We start from the raw sequence: 20,060 nt of genomic DNA, 5'->3' as shown, positions 1-20,060 counted from the left end.
CTAAGATTGCTCTTTAACTGTGATTATTTTATTCAAATTATCGTCGGCGTTAACAATAGTGCTTAAGGATAGGCATGATGCAAGTGTATTGGCATTATCTTGGCTTAATGAGGAACATTCACTGATTACTATCTTTTTAAGAGTCTGTGACTGTGTGCTTTCCAATTTCCGAAAGATGGTTTGCAACATGTCGGTACTAAAGGGTCCGGAAATAAAGAACTGAACGATATTTAGAAGCTCGAGAATGCAGGTTATGTGATTAGTGATATCGCAAGGGACATATTCCTCATCCTCCTCTTCTTCATTAAAATAGGTTCCATTATAAAATAGGTGATGCTTAAGAAGATGATGAATTAGAAGATCGTAGTAAACCCGTTCTTCATCGCCCTCAACGTCATTTTCATCGTCGTTAGGAAGATAGTACTTAAAATCCACATCTTCGTCTGTGTGAAAAAAGGTCACTTTCAATATTTCTGGTTCCTCGTCAAATTCGATCTTTAAGGAGGGGCTGTCTTTTTGGAGTAGAACTAGTGCAGACTTCTTTATCAAGTCAATCAGCTGACCTAATAAAATGTGTTGACCGGATTGAACATATATTTTTACCAATTTGAGACTCCGCGAAAAGGCCAAGTTCTCAATGCTCTGTTGATCCCTAAAACCACTCGAAATGTTGGATAAACTACTTATTTTCGATATCGCCAACGTCTCTTGCTCACTGAGAAAAGTATCCGAAATTTCCAAGTTCTGAAGGATCTTTCCTTCGAAAGTTTGAAACAACTTTACAAGAGTTCCCTCTCGATGGCTACCTCTAAGTATCAGTTTTTTAAGTCTTGGCAATTTCGCCAAAGGAGCATATTCCGCGGCATCTATCTTCATTTTTAGTTCCAGAGCTCGCAGTTGGTTGCAGTACGGCACAATATCCGAAAACCTTCCATATAATTGGGTACTCATGAAGCTGATATTTTCCAAATTCGGATTTGAACGGCACAGCTGCACCAAATCTTCGGCATCCATTCGAATATTTAGATTGAGGTAAACTAATTGGCCGAACTGTGGAACATTTTGGAAGCTATAGCCTGTAAGGTCGGAACCCTAAGATTAAAGTAAATTAAAAATATTTATAACACCAAACTTACCTTCAATATTTATTTCCAGGAATTGCAGGCCTTTATTGTGGTCAATGGCATTCATCAGGGCCTGAATCCTATCTAAATGATCGGGATAATGTTGCGTTCGTTTGTAATATAATACCACAAACTCCAGTCGTCGATGCTCCTTGATTGCATCCACATAACATTTCCAATAGGATTCCTTGTCCTTTTTGGAAAACTTTGCCAACAAGTCGTAAATCTTTTGCAATTTTATATCAATCGACACAGTTCTTTCGAGATAGGCAAATTCGATATGAAGTTTCTTGAAAAGGTCCGGGTTACACTCCTCAAAAGCCTTGACAAATCTCTCGCAGCTGATCACAAAATATATCAGAGCCCAATAATTCACAGGGACACTTCTGTTTTCGCATTCAATTTTGATCTGCCGAAATATCTCGTACATGCAAAAGTGGTTGAGTTTTAATATTGGGGTAGTGCTCATTTTTGCGACCAATTAGCTAAATTTTCAGCAAAAAACTGAGCATTTATTGGTTTTGTCTTGTAATCTTATCTTATCAATTCAAATTTAATCAAAATGGAAATGCATTTATATATTACATTTCTATGCAAGGAGTGCTTAAAGCTTTGGCCAAAATAAATCTCCTCCCGAGAAATACAAATTTGTCTTATGGATATACTATATATATAATTTACACCATTTTTACATTACATCTCAAAGCTCCGAGACTTTGAGCGCGTAATTTAAAAATCAGTAAAAGCGGTATTTAAATCTTTAAAGATTTTGGAAAATTACCTATCGAAATGTAGAAGAAATTTTTCAAATCGGAGCATTCATTTAAAAGTTATGAGCAAATAATAGAATAATGGAATTCAAGCAGTCCATCTGAGTAACGGGTATCTGATAGTCGAGCTTCCCTCTTGTTATATTTCGGAAACTTTCAATTAAATTGTTTTTTTAAAGTCAACGCTTTTTTTATTTAATTATAAAATATATTTTATTGGAAATCTCATGTTTTTTTGCAGATTTGTATACCTTGATGATTAATTGATGGTTAAATTCAAACTTCTTTATTTATATGTAGGTATTACTTGTGCACGACATTTTCGGCCTCACCATTCCCATAATAATCGTAGTCCGCATTGGCGGTGGAGGTGGCCAAGTTGGGATGATCGGTGGTGGTGACTATATTAACGGCTGCCTCCGGAACCACGGTGGTTGTCTTTCGCCAGCGCAAACTATAGCGACTGCGAATAAATGGCGGCTTGGTGGCCACAATTGGATTGCCTAGGGCTAAAAAACAGTAGATGTTATTCATAAGAAATTTAGAAATAATTCTTAAAATCCTTAAAATGTACTAACCCAGTCCAAAAAGGCAAAAGCAAACGATCAGCAGCAAAGTCAGCTTCATTCTGTGTTGCCTTTTTAATATAAACTGTAAATTCCTACACCAACTTCACTGGCTTTATAGTCTCCTCCAAGCTGAGATAAAAGAATTCCCGATTCCCCAAGGGAACTCCACCAAGTTCATCAACCGCATTGGCTGGGCTGATTTTGTATTATTTATTCGTTATCTCTGAATGAACTCTTACTTTAGCTTACGGGTTAAGCGACATTGTACAATCGAATCGATATTATATGCCTAAGCGAAATGGTAATAAATACGTGTGTGCTGCGTCTGGGCAACCGGAATTATCCGGTTATACGTTTGGGTCCCGAGGGTATCGGCGGAGGTGGAACATCCGGAACCGCACTGTTTTTGCTCTCCGATCCGTTGCGAATGTCCTCGAAGCTGGGCTGCGCCGGTTCCAGATTGTCCAGTGGCAGAGGCTGTATTTCGGCTGCATTCTGTGGGGGATTCGGTGGGGCCTGAGGCTGAGAATCCTCCTCTATCCTCGGAGCAGTAGTAGCTGGAGCAGCCTCACGAATGGGATAACCCTGACTGGGGTAGTAATCATAGGGCGGCAGATAGTTCTGCCTTATGTAGCCCGCCGCCTGATCGTAGATCACTGGATATTGGCTATACGGATAGGGAGGCAGGTGCATGGGCTGTCCCCCCCTGAACTGCGAGGGCAGGGGGATGAGTACGGGCGGCAGTCCCTGCTGGTTGAGTGGTTGAGTGGGCATCTGCTCCTTGGGCACCTCCTGTGGCTCCACGGATCCGGGTGATTCCACCGCCTGTTGGGGCTCATATGGAGCATAGCCACCTGGAAACTGGGCAGCAGATGGCAGGGGGTAGGGGAGCTAAAAATAACAAATAAATAAACTCAAGTCATTTGGAGAAGAATTTAAAATGTAAATTTATATACAATCGAATTTGTTCGATATGAAATAGGATCAATTCCACCTTATTTCATATCATTAAAAAGCCGATATGATTAATGTCAAATTTATGATTCAATCATATCAACGTGATACTTCATCTTATCATGTAAAATACCAAATGTAGTATTTTTTTAACAATAATGTAAAATAAGATCAAAATAATTTTTATTCATATCTAAATGATATGGATAACTTGATAAAAGATATTTCTCAATCTCAAATGCTAAACTGATCAATCGTTTTATTTTTTAAATCTATTCAGTCTAACTTATATTCTAATTATATTTTTTTTAGGTTTTTATTATTTAGAATTATAAACACTACATAAGTAGACTCACCCTCTCATTTGGCGTCAGTCCAGGGACAATCGGCTGGCCGAACCGCACAGTTGGAGGACTGTAGAAGCCATAGGGATTGTAGGGTCCGAAGGGGGCGTAACCCGGCTCGTGGATGGTGGGCTGGATGACCGGATAGGCCCGGCTGGAGGTCAGATTGTCGTCGGTGGTGATGAGGGCGTTGTAGACCTTCGGCTTCTTCCTCAGGCGACGGGCAGCCTGCGAGGAGCCCGTCCACAAGATAAGTCCCAGTACAACGAGAATCAAAAGTGTGTGCTGCCGGGTATCAAAATCATAATAATCGGGGAGTTAAACAAGTTCACAAGTACATATCTATTTTCCATTGACAGCTGTCCCTGGTTGTTTTTTTTTTTTGTCACTTCTGAATGAAAAACCATAATCTGTCTAATTGATCGCCATATCGACAATCAATCAATGAATTGTTTGGACTACGCACAATATTGTGTGCTTGTGTTTGACGGAAGTTGGGGAGCTGCTGCTGGAGCCACTCTACAGGGAAGCTTGTTAGTAATGGATCGAATGGCTCCCCGCCAGAAGAAACCGAGACTTTCAAATACCAAATACCAGCACTGCAGTCGCCGAAACAATCAACACATGTCAGCCTTTGTTGCGAATTCTCTACACTTCATTAGTTTTGAATTGAAATGTAGATTGTTCCTTTAATTGGATTACGGAGAAGCCGATCGAACCGGACGGTGGGCACTAGCTTACACTAGGCGAAAAAAAATCCATTAAGAACTAAGTTCTTGGTTTTTCTGTAAATTTTAAATCGAATTTCGTTCTGACTTCTAATTTAAATAGATAGTGATTTACTCTCAAATGAAGTAACTTAATAAATCTTAAGTTAGAAAACTAAATACTACACACAAAAAAAAACACGTCAAGGTTAAATCGATATGCGCATGGTAAATTTTTGGCATCTCTTTTTTATCGTGCAATACCGATTTCTTCCTCGGAGATTCGAAATAGAGGGAGTAGCGCTTAAAGTCACATGAGTGGGAGGGAGAAAGACATATTCGAAATTCGAACTGGCCTGTTGCTTACATTTCGAGCATATCAAATTGATACCACCTAACGTAAACTCGATCATCGTTTCATATCAAGTTTTCAACTAATCAAAAATCTTTTAATATTTAATAAGAAGATTGTATATAAAGACTGATAAATCATGTTACATATTTCTCTGATTTTTAAAACAAATTTGTTCTTTACTGATTTCAGAACTTATTGTTCGCCCAGTGCATGGGCTGAAAGGCCTTTTCCTCGCAGAGATGGAGTCTAGGTCCGGTTAGACGAGTTGGTACTGGAGCATGGAAATGCACTGGAGCGATCTGCGGAACTGTGACCGCGTTTCCTATCTGGATCCCCCAATCCCCAATCCCCCTGGGGGCTCTGCACTCTAATTGCCCCTCTCGGATTACCCAGACATTCAAGACGCCCTCCTTGGATCGCTTATTGTTGTTTGACTGACTTACTGACTGACTGACTGGCAATTTGCCTTGCTTTCCAACCATTTCACTTTGACTTTCCTCCACCCACTCTGGTCTCGATCGCCATGATCTTGCTTTCGAGGGAGCAATTTTCGACGCTTTTCCTTTTCACTTCTAGCTTTGAATTCGTTTTCGATTTCATCGGCATCTGGTATCTGATATCTGGCATCTGGCAACAGTGAAATTAATCGCTTCGAATTGCAGAGAGGAGTGGATTGAGTCGAGTCAGCAGACAATAATCGTTGATCAAGTGCACTCCAAGCCACGAAATTGGGCCACCTCGAGTGCCATTGTAATGGCCGCGTTAAAAGTGATAGTTCAAAATGGTTCAATGGATCACTCGCACTCTTGGCCATGGGTGTTTCCATAGGCTCAGATTCAGGCTTGCTGGCTTTCCGACAAATCGGGGTGGGTGGTCACTTCGAGGTGTCAATGGAATTTGGCTTGAAAAGTGGATTGACCTGCAGTGATGGCCAAGACACTAGGTATTTCAACTAATAGATGGCGAATAAAAGTAAGTAAACATGTTAAGGTGTGTAGTGTTAACTTGCAATATTCCTCCATAAGTTCTTAAAAAATACAATTAATTTTCATATGTCTCATTTCTAATTTAACTCACAGAATAATACATTTGAAATCCCTAATGCTGAACCCTCGTTATTAGCAACTATTTGTAATTACTTAATTGTTGTTACTTATATTTTAATTGCTGTAGTTCAGTTTGATTAGAAATACTAAGTAAATACACAGATAACAAGTCACAACAAATTTAAAATTTAAATTTTTACCCGTTTCAATAGTGAGCCATTATTTATCATGTTTTAAAATAATTATGTGATAGGATATTTAAATGATTGTTAAATGGTTATTGACATTTTTATGATAGTTGTAATTTTAATTTTGTCAATGCAAAAAAATAAACTACAAGTACCACTAATATATTTGTATGTGGCTTAAATTAATATTTTGCTTTTAAGTTTTTTGCTGTAAACGTTAAAAAATAGCTTCCAATGTTGATTACAAACTAAACCTTCTCTTATAAATGTTACAATATTTTCGTTATATTCTTAGAGCCACGAGTTCTGTACCCGACCCATTCTTCATCCCATTCGCCTGGGGTTTCAGTGGCCTGCACTGCCAGTTTGGCTCGTTGGAGGCTGACTCAGCCGCCATTCGAGTCGGATTCATGGCTAAGACCAGTTCAAAGGCAATAGATGTGGCCTAACCTTAAACCTGAGTCTTAAACTGAATCTTAAGCTGAATCTAATTGCGAGTCTGGCAAACGAAAGTGAAAGTTCCATGTCTCTTTCGGTATATATTTAATTCGATGATTAATCAATGAATTAAGTTATCACAGACGCCGCTTACCTTTTCCATTTGCATATTGACCATGTATATTTTTTGGTTTTCCTTGGATTTCGTATGCAGTTGACGGCCCTTGGTGTCAGGAAGCTCCAGAAAACCCACGAAAATATGGCATAAATTGTCTGATTCGCACTGTTGTCTTTATAAATGCACAATTTGTTTAGCGACTGGCCGACACGTAATGACTTTGAAAACAAGTTGCTGCAAATGATATTGTGTATGGAAATGCAGTGCACTGCGAAGAACACAGATCACGATTTGAGTTGACTTAACGCGGAGACTGCCGCCGATTGACTGACTCTTTTTGCGGCTGCGCACGCGCGTTTCTTGGCTTTCTGTTGGATTTCTGGGGACTTGAAGCGAATGCTGGGCCATGGGCAACCTTTTATACCTTCGGGTGGTCGTGGAGCTGTAGTTATAGAGCTTACTGTGGCCATAGTGCTGACAATAATACAAAGTAAAAAATAATAATATTAATAAAAATATACATCTGTGGTGGCTTTGGGGTTTTTGTGACAGGAACTTATTGCAGTTGGCCTAGTTTCCTATGACTTTTCTTAAGAATAATAAAATCTAATATCTATTACGATACTCATTTAATTTAGCAATTATCCAGAATTATTAGGAAACAAATTCTAAATTGTTATTACATTTAAAATTCTGTGGCTAAACGATCTATTAAATTGGTTGCCATTTATGTTAGAGGATTTATAAGGCATACATATGAACTGTTATAAATCTATCTAATCATGTTTTTTTGAGAGATGTTTTTTATTTAGCTATAAAAATAGTTGTACCTCAAGAGATACATTTTCTTGTAGAGTTAAACTTTCCCAGGGTATTCCCACTTCGAATGAGATGAAATGGAAACACAATCCAAACAAATGCTTTCGCATTGGAGCAGGCATTTTCATTAGCTTCGATTTAATTGCTCGGCGGCATTAAATGAATGCAATAAACCGGGCGAAAGTGTAGAATAGAGGCGTAGTGAAAAAGCTAACTGGGCTAGGAATTTGTTCAGCTCTCGACACTCTGGAAATGCAATTGTCAGCTTCGCTGGTCAAAACAAGTCTTTATTCTCGGCCATAACAAATGGGCTTACCGGGTTTCACTTTCGTTGCGACGCCAAGCTCAGAACGGCTGTTCATTTTGCTTCATGGCCGGGGGTTTTAGTCGCTCTTAACTACCCGTCAAGCCATCAACTTCTTGTTGTTAAGCAGATTGTTTTAAAATGCTTAGATACTACACAGAAAAAAAAATCGCGGTTAAATCGATATGGTAAATTTCTGGTGAAGTACCGATTACTCTCTCTTGGAGATTTGAAATAGAGGGAGAAAGCGCTTAAAGCTTAAAATAAAACCAATTGCCTTCTAAAAAATTGAAAATTAAAAAATTCTAATACCTGAAGAATTTTTAATTTCAGTTCTAATAGAAAATCTATATATTTGTTAAAAAATATTTCGGAATTTCAATAGGTCGTGTAGGTGTTTTTATACCCGTTACTCGTAGAGTAAAAGGGTATATTAGATTCGTGCAAAAGTATGTAACAGGTAGAAGGAAGCGTTTCCGACCCTATAAACTATATATATTCTTGATCGGGATCACTAGCCGAGTCGATCTAGCCATGTCCGTCTGTCCGTCTGTCTGTCCGTCTGTCTGTCTGTCTGTCTGTCTGTCTGTCTGTCTGTCTGTCTGTCTGTATGAACGCTGAGATCTCGGAAACTATAAAAGCTAGAAGATTGACATTTTGCATGCAGATTCTAGGAGTTCCTACGCAGCGCAAGTTTGTTTCAAAAGGGTGCCACGCCCCCTCTAACGCCCACAATCGCTTATATACGATTTTAAAAATTTCAATATTTTGGAAAAGTAAAAATGCAGTTTTATTGTGTTTATCAATACCTATCGAAATGTAGAAGAAATTTTTTAAATCGGACCATTCGTTAAAAAGTTACGGCGGATCAAAGTTTTTCTCCATCTCTTTCGCACTCCCTTTAGCTGAGTAACGGGTATCTGATAGTCGGGGCACCCGACTATAGCGTTCTCTCTTGTTTTAAAATATTTTTCTCAAACTATATACCACTTTTTGAATGCTATACCTTTTTTTCCGAATGTGTACTCCTTCATCTCCAGCATGATAGTTTGTTTTTATTTGCCGCAGTCACGTTCACTGTCCGAGGTGATAAGAGTGATCCGATCCGGTCTCCACCCACACTCGTTGGGGTTTGAGCTTTCTTAGTGTTAGCGGGGTCAATCCAACCAACTTTAAGATCTGCTGGGGCTGTTTGATAGACCATCGTGGTGGGCGAAACCTCCTGCCCCGTTTTCCTCTTGACTTTCGGCCGAACTTTCGCTTTCCCTTTTTCTGTTTTGATTGGCATAATGAGACTACGAACTCTTTTTTTTTAGATATATGTTTTTCCAAAGAAATTATGATAGGAAGTAAGGAAAAATATTTGATAAATATTTAATTTAAAACTAAAATTTTAATTATAAGTAAAGATTTTTAAGTTTTATTGTCTGAAATAATTTTTTAAAAAAATATTCTCCCAACCTTAATATCAGATCTTCCCATTTAATAACCAATTAACCCAAGAAATATCTACAATATTCGATTTTTAATAATTTTTATTTGCGTCTTGAACTGCAGACATGCGATCAGATGGGTCTGGAGATGCCCAGGAATGGTTGGGCCACCTAGGCGTGGACACTGTGCTGCACCAGCTGTAGATTGGCGTTCATGAAGCACATGCCGGCGTGGTAGGCCTTTGAGCAGGAGTCGCCCTCCTTGTGGCTTTCGGCGCAGTGGGCGATCTTCTGGTGCGTCTCATCCGAGTGATTCACCTCGGCATTGCCACCGGCCAGCTGAACATGGATCTTGTGGACATCGAAGCCGTGCTCCGCGTCGTAGAAGCCGAACTTCTCGAAGATGCACTCCAGGTAGCAGTGGGTCACAGCGTCATCGGGATACTGCCACTTCTTGTACTTCTCCACCAGCTCCTCGCCGGCGTGAACCTTCTCGGCGCAGTAGGAGCGATAGGTGACCAGATCGTCGTGGCTCTTCACCACATAGGACTCGTGGTGATGGTGATCGTGGCCGGCGAGGGCCAAGGTCAGACCCAAAAGGAGAACGATGAGTACCTTCATGGCGATGTCTTTTTACTCTGTCTTTTTCTCAGATCAGCGAAGGCATTTATAGCCGAAGTCTGGGTCTCCAGGCAATCGAAATCGATTCAACCTTCTATTGTCTCAATTCGCGGGTGATTGACTGGCCCAACGATTACCCTTATCAGAGGCCAAAGGTCGCCGGGCAACGATAGAAGCAGGTGCCAGATTCCAGATCCCACATCCCAGATGCTCGGTTGTCAACAAGTCTGAATCACGGCTTATCACAAGAACAAGAATATGACGTGACTTTGAGCAAATTCCAAAAGTAAATTAATTTCAAATGATTTTCCTATATACACACAGAAAAAAAATTCACAAAAGATCAGATCAGTTGTTATCCATTTATTCATATTCTTTTTGGAATAAAAATTTTCTTTATCTTATTTAAGATAATTTGTTAAAAAATTCAACATTCGGTATTTTATATGATATGATAAAATATCACTTTGATATGATTGAATCATAAATTTGACATAAATAATAATATAAATAATATACCCCATGACATTTTTTTTTCTCTGCAGTGGGGGCAACCAGAATTTAGTTCTTCATCTGAAACTTATTGAATACCACATTTCCTTGCCCTTTTCACCCAAGTGGTTGAATTTATCACCCAAAATCCCTTTCTGTGGCTCCGCGCATGCCTTTGTTTTTCTACTAGCGCCATCTGTTGTTTGGCAGCGCAAGCTATGCTCTGAGTTTTACACCAGTCAGCTCTTGATAGATAGTTTTTTTGACTTTTACGCTCGCCTCTACTTATCAACAGATGGCGGTAGCAAAGTTGTTGGCCGTCTTGCTTGTTTTAAGTGATCCTAATTTTGATAAAAAAAATATCAGTATTTTGTCCAAAACAAAGCGACAAATGGACCAAATATTCCGTATTTAAATATTTAAAATGCTCAATCGATATCGGAATATTATTTTTTGAATTATCATATTTATGAAATATCACATTTAAGAAATATCATATTTTTGAAGTATCATATTTATGAAATATCATATCATATCACAATCTCTTAAAAATAAATGTCTAGGTGTTCCAGAAATCGTTGCACAATCAAGTAGTAGGTAGTAATTAAAAACAGTAGATTCTGTGATTCCGAAGGTTTCACTCGATAGTTATCAACATATAACAAAATTGACTCTGGAGTTTTGTTTTAGAACAGACTTTTATTTCATTACTTAACTTCCTTTTGGCTCATGAAATCCTTTATCCAATGACCAAACTGACCGGAAGTGGCGCACCTGTAGGCCTCAAAGGCCCAGTCATCCAAATGCGCTACATTCCGCTCCTTCCGGTTGCAGTAATCCACCACCAGCATCAGTTCCTCCATTTGGTTGTGCCCGGCGAAGATCTTTGCTATCCGCTTGCCATTGTAGCCACTCTCATCGGTCCAAAGTCCCAGTTTTTTAACCAAACATCGCAAGGTGTCTGCATTTTCTTCCTGGGTTTCTAGGCGACAATTCTCCAGATCCTCGTACACTTGCTCCGAGGTTGGTAATTTCCAAACCGAAACTGCTTCCGTTCTTAAGGCTATTAAAATGAGCAGACAGCAGATAATCTCCAGACTTGAGTGATTCATTGTGTATGCGACAGCTTAAATTTATAAATGGAGCAAGTTCTGATTAATATAGCTCTTTTATAGAACAATCCGACTGAGAAAACCAGTTCTAGAAGCGACATTGGCATTAACCTAGAATTCATGGAAAATAGGTCTGCCGGCCGGTGTAATTACTCTCATCGTGGTAGCATCTGTTTTTTTGACGTAATCAGAGTCTTCCTAAAACACCATTAAAAAGTTGTGGTTCATAATACAAGTACACCTGTACTGGGATGCGAGTTCAAGCTCATATTGGTTGGTCAGTTAAGATCAAGAGTCACGTTTCAAAAAACAGCGTGATAAAGCTTGAAATCAAATTTTGTGCGTTAAATGACAGGTGTTTTTCCGTTTGGTTTTAATGACGGGTGTATACAAAATTAGAAAGATACCTTTAACCAAAGGAAAATGTTAACCATTGCACTAATAATGCTCTGTAGCCAGTGATTGCCGTTTATCTGTAAATCGTTCAAAAATATTGATGAGCCCAAGTAAGGAGACGCATTACGATGTTTTGATACCCTTGCAGCCATAATAAAAATGCCACAGAACTATTAGGAAAGTGTCATCATATTTCGGCTTTTAACATTGAGATTTTCGGACTCATTGTAAATAAATATATATAAGCTAAGCTAGAAGCTAACTTCGGAAAGCCAAAGTTTAAAACCCTTGCAGATTTCACGAATTAAAATTTGACTACAATAGCAACATGAATTAATAAACAAAATATTTCATAATAAAAAAAATAAAATTTTAAAATCAAGAATTTATTTACTTTATGGGGTCGGAAACGTCTCCTTCACTGCGTTACAAACTTCTGACCAAAAGTATAATACTCTCTGCAAGGGTATACAAATGATAAAAAACAAATAATAAAATATATTTACAAATTGAAATGTATCCATATTTAATCGATCACAAATAACCCAGAAGTTGTTATTCTCCCCGATCATACCTATTCAAACCGTTTAAAAGATTCTGTGGTGTATTTTTGAATAATTTATAAGATAAGCTTAAAGTTACAAAAGTGCTCATCATATGAGTTGCACTCAGTAATGCAATAAATTCTGATTGAATCGGTCGTGGAAATTAACGCTGGATAACTGTGAAAATGACTACAACTTCAATATTTAAACTGAACGACGATTGTTTATACGAGATATTTCGACAGATTAAACATAATTGCGATGTGGAAAATGAATTACAGAACAGACGTGTCCGTGTGAACTATTGGGATCTAATTAATTTCGTAATTAGCAGCGAGAGATTTGTCGGAGCTTTCGAGGAATGGAACCCTGATTTTTACAAAGAACTTCATATCGAGTTGGCATTTTTAAAATATACTGATTGGATTCATATCGATTTTGGAAAGATGTACGACTTATTGCAAAATATGTCCAAAAGGGACCAGGAAATATATTGGAAATTGTATGTTAATGCGATTAAAGAAAATAATGAAATGAGTCATTTGGAATTAAAATACCAACCAAAACATTACTATCCCGAGCACTTGGATAGGTTTCAGGCCCTGATGGATGCCATTAGGTACAAAAACCGTTTTACAAACCTTAACATTGATGTTCATGGTGAGTTTTTTACATCGTCTTTATAATTCATTGTCGTCTGCAGTCTTTGAGTTTTCAGGATATAGCCTCCAAAATGTTCCGGAATTCAACCAATTGAGAGAACTTTACCTCAATATTCGAATGGATGAAGAGGATTTAGTGCAGTTGTGCCGATCAAATCCACATTTATTGACTCTCGAATTCACCAGTACCGAATTACATGGAAGGTTCACCGGTATTGTGCCATACTGCAATCAACTGAAAACTTTATGGCTAACAATGAAGACCGACATAGATGCCACAGAGTATGCTGCGTTGGCGAAATTGCCCAAACTTGAGAGGCTGTACCTTAGAGGATACCATCAAGAGGGAACTCTGGTAAAGTTGCTTCAAGGTCTCAAAAGTATGAGTCTCAATGAATTGGTTATTCAAGAAACTTCGCTCAGTAATGAAGAGACGAAGGCGATGACGGAAATCCACTCATTACAAATCGTTAGGAGCGGTTTCAGTGATCTTGCTAATTTGGCCCATCTCAAGAATCCCAAGCAAGTCGAAATATATGTTAAACCGGGCCAATTAATTGTAATGGATGAGTTAAGGGACTTGTTAAAGACGTCTGAAGTACATTTGACCAAAACGAACTCTCCGCCCTTACAAATCAGGTATGAGGAGGAATATGGGTATTTGGAATTTGTATATTCTTTCGAGGAGCTATTATATGAAAGTGAAGATATTCTTGAAAATTGTGCAAGTAATGTCAAGGAAGATGAAGAAGAGCTTTGGAAATATGTTAACTTCATAACACGCACTATCCACCTTTTAATTGTTGTTGAATTCAAATTAGCTGGGAAATTTAATAGCAGCATATTGCAAACCATATTTCAGGGTTTGTCAAGTCACCAATCAAAGAGTCTTAAGAAGATAGATATCCAAAAGTGTTCTGCGTTTAATCTAGAACATGCAAATCTCCTGGCGTCCATTCGATCTTTAACGACCATTAAATGTGACGATGAACACTTGAGCGCTATGATCGCAATGAAACTTAAGCAACTCAGTGGGATTGCGGACATAACAAACCGAGTTGATAAAATTGAAACAAATTGTAAGGAAATTTCTATAATCCATAAAAATAGTTCTGTGACTCTTATAATAAAAATAGGCAGTAAATTAGAAAATCTAGTCGAAATGTTCAAACCTCTTGTTAACTTAAAGAACTTGAAAACTCATTTGATTTGTGGTAACATCGCAAACCTTTCTTTTATCGATTTTATAAAGCAAATACCGAATCTACGGGAATTGGAAATTAACGATATTGGCCACGAAGGAGTCGCAGAACTGGCTGAACAACATAGCTTAAAGGTCATTAAATGCGGCTTCTCCTGGTCAAGAAATATTGACCGTCTGGCCAACATACATTTTTTGGAATCACTAACTGTTACCGAACATACGAAGGGATCTTTAGGAACGCTTTTCAAATCACTTGCCTCAAAAAAAGGTCAACCACTAAGAAACCTTACCATTCAGAGCGACCTTACTTCCGAAGAGATGGTCGAACTCGCTGGGATAAAGTCCTTGGAGATTTTGCAAATAGGGATACCCCCTGAAAAGAAATGGAAAAAACATTTTTATTATGTATCCTCTTCTGCGTGCTCTTCCTCTGACACCCCAGCCAATTTGGAACTTATAGCTACTCTACCAATGCTCAAAGAACTGAGTATTTACTTGAATTATGAAGACCAAGTTGTCGTTAGGATGTTACGAGCTTTAAATGTTAACCCTCTTCAAATGCGCCTACTCTCACTTCGAACTCCAAACTTGCAATTGGTATCACAATTCCAACAATTGGAGGCCCTTGGGTTTTGTATTTATCATTTGAAAGATGTTAAATACATAACATCCCTGAAATACCTTACAGTATTACGGATACACAATTATCAGGAAAATTCACTGTGGGAGCTTCTCATGCAACTCAATGTTTTAAACAGTCTTCAAAGTTTGTTTTTGGATGACACCGAACTGGAATTTTTAGATGTTGTGGAGGTCACGAAAATAAGTGGGCTGACCAGATTACGACTGGGAATCGCCGATAAGAAATTTATTCCAATGTTGATCGCATTAAAAAATCTGGAAGATCTTGAAATCACATCCCACCACTATGCATATACCGATGAATTCAACTTTTTTCCTCTCTTTCTTGAATCTTGCCAACAGCTGAGATCGGTTTCCCTTTATAGATAGGGGAGAGTGGGGGAATTTTGTCACAGGGGCAATTTCGTCACCTGCAATATCTCGGAATCCATAAGTCGTAAAAATATATAATTTTTTTGTTTTAGTCCTTCAAGACGGCCAGACACAACCAATGCATTTGTTTTGCACAGAAGGCCAAGATAATTAAGCTATAATATTAAATGTGTTTTAACAGTTCAAAAGCTACATTTAGTGCTCGACGAAATTTTTTCTGTATGCCACAATTCAAAAGGAATAAGATACACGATTTTTTATATAATAAACAGTGCTATAATGTGCATTTCTGCGTCAGTGATTTTTAACTTCGCGCCTAATTTCGCAAGAAAAATAATTATTTCTAAAAAAGTACGGTCTGGGGAAATTTCGCCACCCTACGCTAAGGGTATTTTCGCACCTATTTGAAATACATATTTTTATATTTGACGAGCTGGCTAACGAACAGACTACCAGCAGCAGCAACAAATATAGGACGTCAACAAAAATGGTACGCTTGATCAGTGTAGCATATTTTCAGGCGTTAAACTCCCTACATTTTTCAGGTGACGAAATTTCCCCGGTGGTGTGGTGATTTTACCCCCCTGTGTGGTGAGATTGCCCCAGGATATTGGTTTTACATTTTATTTTTTTATAAATCACCAAGCTAATTAAAAAAATAGGGGAATGTCACATTTTAAAGCTTGGTGCTAACCGCATTCAACAATAAATATAGAAATATGATAACGTGTCTCAAGATGGACAAAAAATAGCTTTGAAAAAATGCTGACGAAATTCCCCCACTCTCCCCTACTTTGATTTGTTTACAAAAAAATACACAAAAGCTATCAGGAATAGTATTCAAGTTCTAAGAGACCCCACAATTTATCGTCCCTTAAAATTGCATGGGTTGTGGATTCCATTTACTTCTGACAAAGTAAGTTTACTACTTGAATTCATAAATACATTCTAATCTTTATTTTTATTTTAGTCGTACGATGATGATTACCTCCACTTAAGGTTTTTGGATTGTTCCGATATGCTTTAAGGATACAATACTTTTTTTAAACTAAATAAATTTTAAAAAAATATAAATAAGATTAACCAAAAAAAAAATTTAAAATTTTGATATTATTTAAAACATGAAGAGACTTGCTTATGACAAATCAATGAATCTTTTAATTTGGCATGCTGACAGACCATATTAATTCCCCCTGCTCTGAATGCACAATGCAATCGGCTAAACTGCAACTGCAATTATAAGTGCGCGGCTGACTGAACCGGGCGACAAATTCCTAGGACCCGCCCACTCTCGGCCCATTTAAAGGACGATTACTGAGCATTCCAATCACACGTGAATTCCCCTTTATGGATGTGTGTTTTTTTTCCACCTTTCCTTTGACTGCGCCACTGGGCTTTGTTTGGTGGTGGGAAATCGGGCATCGGGAATCAGAAATCGTAAATCGAAGGGCCTTCGACTTTCTCCGCCGACTGTGACTACTTCATTAAACAACTCGCAGTGGCGTTTTCACGCTGCAATAGACCTATCCGCACCACTCAACCTCAACCCGTGCCCATGTCAGCCGCATTTGACAAAGCTAATTTCGCTCCGAAAGCCAGACCTCTCTGGGAACCCAATCCCCCGGTTTCCGTACACCCATATCCATATTCCGCATCCCAGACCTCAGCCAGCCAAACGCCAAACAAACACTTGACACGACCTATTCAATTATTTCTCAATTAAATGTCGTGTAAAGAAGTCATCATCGAGATTCGGATTCGTCATTGAGCGAAGGAAAAACCATCAGTCAACTAACTGAAAGAAATTTATATTTTTGTCCATATACATTTTATACAATTTGTTGATAAACTGTTTGTTAAATAAATATTCGATACAATGCTATTTTTTAAAAATAATATGATTTTAATGATATGATATTATTATTGTAAAATTTTATGATAATAACTTTGTTTCATACTCCTATATACATATTTCTCCAGGTGCATCCATAAACACTTGGCACATTTGCCTGATCCACAAAGGGGGGCGTGGCATTGCATGGGTGTCGACATAGTCAAAGGTAAGGTGAATTCAATTTCGGTTTTTCATTTCCATTTAGCTTTGCTGGAGCCGAGATTGCGTTAGTTTTCCAGGCAGAATTAAGTACTTAGTTTCAAAGAGTTTTCATGAATCGAAAAAAGAGTGAATTGAAATAAATGAATACCTTTGAATTTACGGGGATTGCTTTCTGGTGAAAAGACGTATTGTGGAGTTAAAGGTATTAGTTCTTAAATGCTTATGACTATAAACTAAACTGAAGAAGAGATTGTTAAATGGATTATAAATTAAATAAATTTAAGAAAAGTTTCAAAAAAGAATTAAAATCAAGAAAATATATTTCTCTCATGTTATTTTAGTAAAGCGGAAAGCTTCCCTTGATTATATTTTCCACCCTCTATAACATACTTCAAATGAGCTCTACTGACCATAAAAACACTTTACTTTCTATATAGCAAAATGCATTTCGGGTTTAATGGTCTGCGACTTGTTTCTTTTCAATGTCCATTGTTTCTCCACTGGGGTTCGCTTTTTCCACATTTGCCACTTCAGGACTTCAGGACTGCCCCGATCTCGACTGTTTCCATTGCACCTGACCACCCATCCACCCACTTTTCCCCATTCGCTGGAAAATGGTCAGTCGTCCATTCAGGCTGCTCTAATTGCAACTTTGAAACTCAATTGGGTAGACACAAGGCCACAACGGGGCGGCCACTTCTCGAGCATGAGCCACCAATTAAATATAAATGTTTGCGCTTTTTTTTATCGTAGCTTACAATTTGCACATGACCAGTGTTTGAGTCGAAAGTCGGAAGGTCAGTTGGGTTTCATGGCTCGCACGATGAAAGGCGCTTCATAGGACACGTGCTTTTTGTTTAAGCCAGGCATTCTCCTTTTTTGAATCCCCTCCAAGGACCTGCTAACGATCTAAATGGGGTTTTCTTAGTCACTCAAGGCCTGCATTTTAGTGCCGACTCTGGACTCTGGAGTCGGAGAAATGCGACAGTAAAAACTTTTGGCTCTGGGGGAAAAATAGAAAATGGGGAGGCGACACATTGCGCCAAAAGTTTTCCTTGCTCGCTCGCTCGAAACTTTTCCGCCCACAAAGTTCTGCGCAAAGCGAACGAGAGAAATGCTAGAAAATTGGAATACTTTCAAAAGTTTCAAACTGAATGCAAAGGCATCTTTCATTTCGCTCAGAAGGCAAAAGCAGAAGGAGCGGGGTGTTTGGCAATTTTTCCAACTTAATTAATAATTAATTAGTGAATCTTCTGAAAGCCAAACAAGTGGCTGATGACTGGAGGAAAAAGGAAAATTTTTATATAAAATAAATTCATGTTAAAACCTCGCATAAAAGGCCATGGCAATGCAGGGTGGTGAATGGCGGGAGGAGGGTGCACTGGAAAAAATGATGTAAACAAAAATAAAGAAATACACCTAAGGCAAGGCCAAAACTAGAACACTACCACTAAAGTCATGAAAATATAAATCAGATACCCTTTACTCAGCCAAAGAAAGTGCAAGAGGGATGGCGACATGCATGCAGTAAAGAGACTGCTTGCGCTGCTTGAATTCCATTATTTGTTTGCTCATAACTTTTTAAAGAATGGTCCGATTTGAAAAATTTCTTCTACATTTCAATAGGTAATAATAGGAACATAAAAATTGCACTTACACTTTTTCGAAATCTTTAAAGATGAATAAATGATGATGCTTAAAATGAATTTAAAATTTATTTTTAAATTTCTTTTGATTTATTATTTTATTTATGTAAGATGTAACAGATAAAAAAAAACATCTCAGAAGTAATTGATCTTTGGAAATATTCTACACTTAAACCATATTTTAATGGCTATTTTTTTTCATAAGCAAGATTTTTCGGGCAGTGTATCGAGTAAGCTGGACACGGTCTGAGCTGGAGGTCAGCGCGTGCGGCGGCTTTTGTTGGCCGCACTCCGCGCATTAGCGGCTAAATTACTGGCCAGTCCGCTGAGTGTGCTCGTCCACTGGTCGAGATGGCTGAGGATGGAGGTTGGAGTATGGTGCTCTGAGGGGGCAATGTGGTAATTGGAATTAATTCAGCATTAAGCCGCATTTTCTTTAGCCAACTCGCCGTTATCGTGGGCGGGGACATGACCACCACGCTCTCCATTATGAAGTACCAACATTTTGTATAATTTTTTTCTATTCCTTGTCCCGTTTTAATTCAATCGCCCGGGTTGTTAATTAATTGCGCTTAGTTGCCGCAAATGGCAGTTGGCAAGTGACCGGGTCCTAGCTCCTGTCCGCCCTGGGTGGGCGTGGCCGGTAGTTAGCGGCCAGTATTTCCAGCTTAGAGTCATTAGCGGGCGAGCAATTAGCAGAACTTGGCAGCGAAATGCAATTCCGGGAATATCTTTGCAAGAATGCTGCTTAACATTTTAACTCGTCCTCAGCCCTCTTAATTATTTGTAATTAAAGTTATTTATTGCAAATATCCAGCTTAATATTGTTTGAAATTTTATTAACAGAACTAAGATTAATCCTTATAAAAAATATATTCGTTAGGATAAACTCAACTTTTCTTTTTGAAACAATTAATTAAAGGGAATCTTAGTGTAAAAGTTAATCCAGCATAAAAGTCCAATTATTTCCTAATCACATATCAATTATGCACCCGCATAAGGGACTTTTGAATGTCTGCATTCCAAAACAAAGGCAACAATTGCAGTCAGAAGCATGTTTATATACGTACATATATTTGAGGACCTACGTGGCGTATGCGCAATGTGAATGGGAAAATGGAGACAAGTGGCGTTGTTTTTTGA

At 38.3% G+C, this 20,060-nt stretch overlaps 6 protein-coding genes across 6 annotated transcripts in view; 1 reads left to right on the top strand and 5 right to left on the bottom strand.

The window, feature by feature from the left end:
- Positions 1-1,600, bottom strand: LOC108059713 (uncharacterized). Its single transcript, XM_017145124.3, has 2 exons — positions 1,137-1,600; positions 1-1,076 (listed from the first exon to the last, which is right to left on the bottom strand). The coding sequence occupies exons 1-2, from the start codon at positions 1,591-1,593 to the stop codon at positions 1-3; spliced, it is 1,533 nt and encodes a 510-aa protein (XP_017000613.2). The 5' UTR covers positions 1,594-1,600.
- Positions 1-6,952, top strand: part of Idh3g (Isocitrate dehydrogenase (NAD(+)) 3 non-catalytic subunit gamma) — a 194,528-nt gene extending 187,576 nt beyond the window's left edge. The window contains exon 7 of the mRNA XM_070216152.1: positions 6,943-6,952. The gene's annotated coding sequence lies outside the window, so the exon portion shown is untranslated. The remainder of the gene's footprint in view (positions 1-6,942) is intronic.
- LOC108059722 (uncharacterized) lies at positions 2,186-2,614 on the bottom strand. Its single transcript, XM_017145136.3, has 2 exons — positions 2,473-2,614; positions 2,186-2,403 (listed from the first exon to the last, which is right to left on the bottom strand). The coding sequence occupies exons 1-2, from the start codon at positions 2,519-2,521 to the stop codon at positions 2,198-2,200; spliced, it is 255 nt and encodes an 84-aa protein (XP_017000625.2). The 5' UTR covers positions 2,522-2,614; the 3' UTR covers positions 2,186-2,197.
- LOC108059721 (fibrous sheath CABYR-binding protein) lies at positions 2,655-6,958 on the bottom strand. The gene is made up of 3 exons (XM_017145135.3): positions 6,650-6,958; positions 3,774-4,046; positions 2,655-3,354 (listed from the first exon to the last, which is right to left on the bottom strand). Exons 1-3 carry the CDS (start codon positions 6,671-6,673, stop codon positions 2,803-2,805), a joined length of 849 nt encoding a protein of 282 aa, XP_017000624.3. The 5' UTR covers positions 6,674-6,958; the 3' UTR covers positions 2,655-2,802.
- Positions 6,959-9,336: 2,378 nt separating this feature from the next.
- Positions 9,337-9,822, bottom strand: Obp99b (Odorant-binding protein 99b). Its single transcript, XM_017144988.3, has one exon. The coding sequence runs from the start codon at positions 9,788-9,790 to the stop codon at positions 9,341-9,343; it is 450 nt and encodes a 149-aa protein (XP_017000477.1). The 5' UTR covers positions 9,791-9,822; the 3' UTR covers positions 9,337-9,340.
- Positions 9,823-10,772: 950 nt separating this feature from the next.
- Positions 10,773-11,435, bottom strand: Obp99d (Odorant-binding protein 99d). Its single transcript, XM_017144985.3, has one exon. It carries the CDS (start codon positions 11,392-11,394, stop codon positions 10,990-10,992), a length of 405 nt encoding a protein of 134 aa, XP_017000474.2. The 5' UTR covers positions 11,395-11,435; the 3' UTR covers positions 10,773-10,989.
- Positions 11,436-20,060: the final 8,625 nt, after the last annotated feature.

This window comes from Drosophila takahashii, chromosome 3R, assembly GCF_030179915.1.
Source record: "Drosophila takahashii strain IR98-3 E-12201 chromosome 3R, DtakHiC1v2, whole genome shotgun sequence".
NCBI classification, from domain to species: domain Eukaryota; kingdom Metazoa; phylum Arthropoda; class Insecta; order Diptera; family Drosophilidae; genus Drosophila; species Drosophila takahashii.
Note: the sequence above shows the minus strand (reverse complement) of the source record. Positions and strands in the feature narration are given on the sequence as shown.

What these genes read in the sequence shown, in the direction of transcription:
- LOC108059713 (XM_017145124.3), bottom strand. Translation starts at nt 1,593, where the DNA reads ATGAGCACTACCCCAATATTAAAACTCAACCACTTTTGCATGTACGAG. An exon ending in CCTGGAAATAAATATTGAAG is followed by an intron (nt 1,077 to 1,136) that starts GTAAGTTTGGTG and finishes CCGACCTTACAG; the next exon opens with GCTATAGCTTCCAAAATGTT.
- LOC108059722 (XM_017145136.3), bottom strand. Translation starts at nt 2,521, where the DNA reads ATGAAGCTGACTTTGCTGCTGATCGTTTGCTTTTGCCTTTTTGGACTG. An exon ending in CTTTTGCCTTTTTGGACTGG is followed by an intron (nt 2,404 to 2,472) that starts GTTAGTACATTT and finishes ACTGTTTTTTAG; the next exon opens with CCCTAGGCAATCCAATTGTG.
- LOC108059721 (XM_017145135.3), bottom strand. Translation starts at nt 6,673, where the DNA reads ATGGTCAATATGCAAATGGAAAAG. An exon ending in TCAATATGCAAATGGAAAAG is followed by an intron (nt 4,047 to 6,649) that starts GTAAGCGGCGTC and finishes GATACCCGGCAG; the next exon opens with CACACACTTTTGATTCTCGT. An exon ending in GACTGACGCCAAATGAGAGG is followed by an intron (nt 3,355 to 3,773) that starts GTGAGTCTACTT and finishes TGTTATTTTTAG; the next exon opens with CTCCCCTACCCCCTGCCATC.
- Obp99b (XM_017144988.3), bottom strand. Translation starts at nt 9,790, where the DNA reads ATGAAGGTACTCATCGTTCTCCTTTTGGGTCTGACCTTGGCCCTCGCC.
- Obp99d (XM_017144985.3), bottom strand. Translation starts at nt 11,394, where the DNA reads ATGAATCACTCAAGTCTGGAGATTATCTGCTGTCTGCTCATTTTAATA.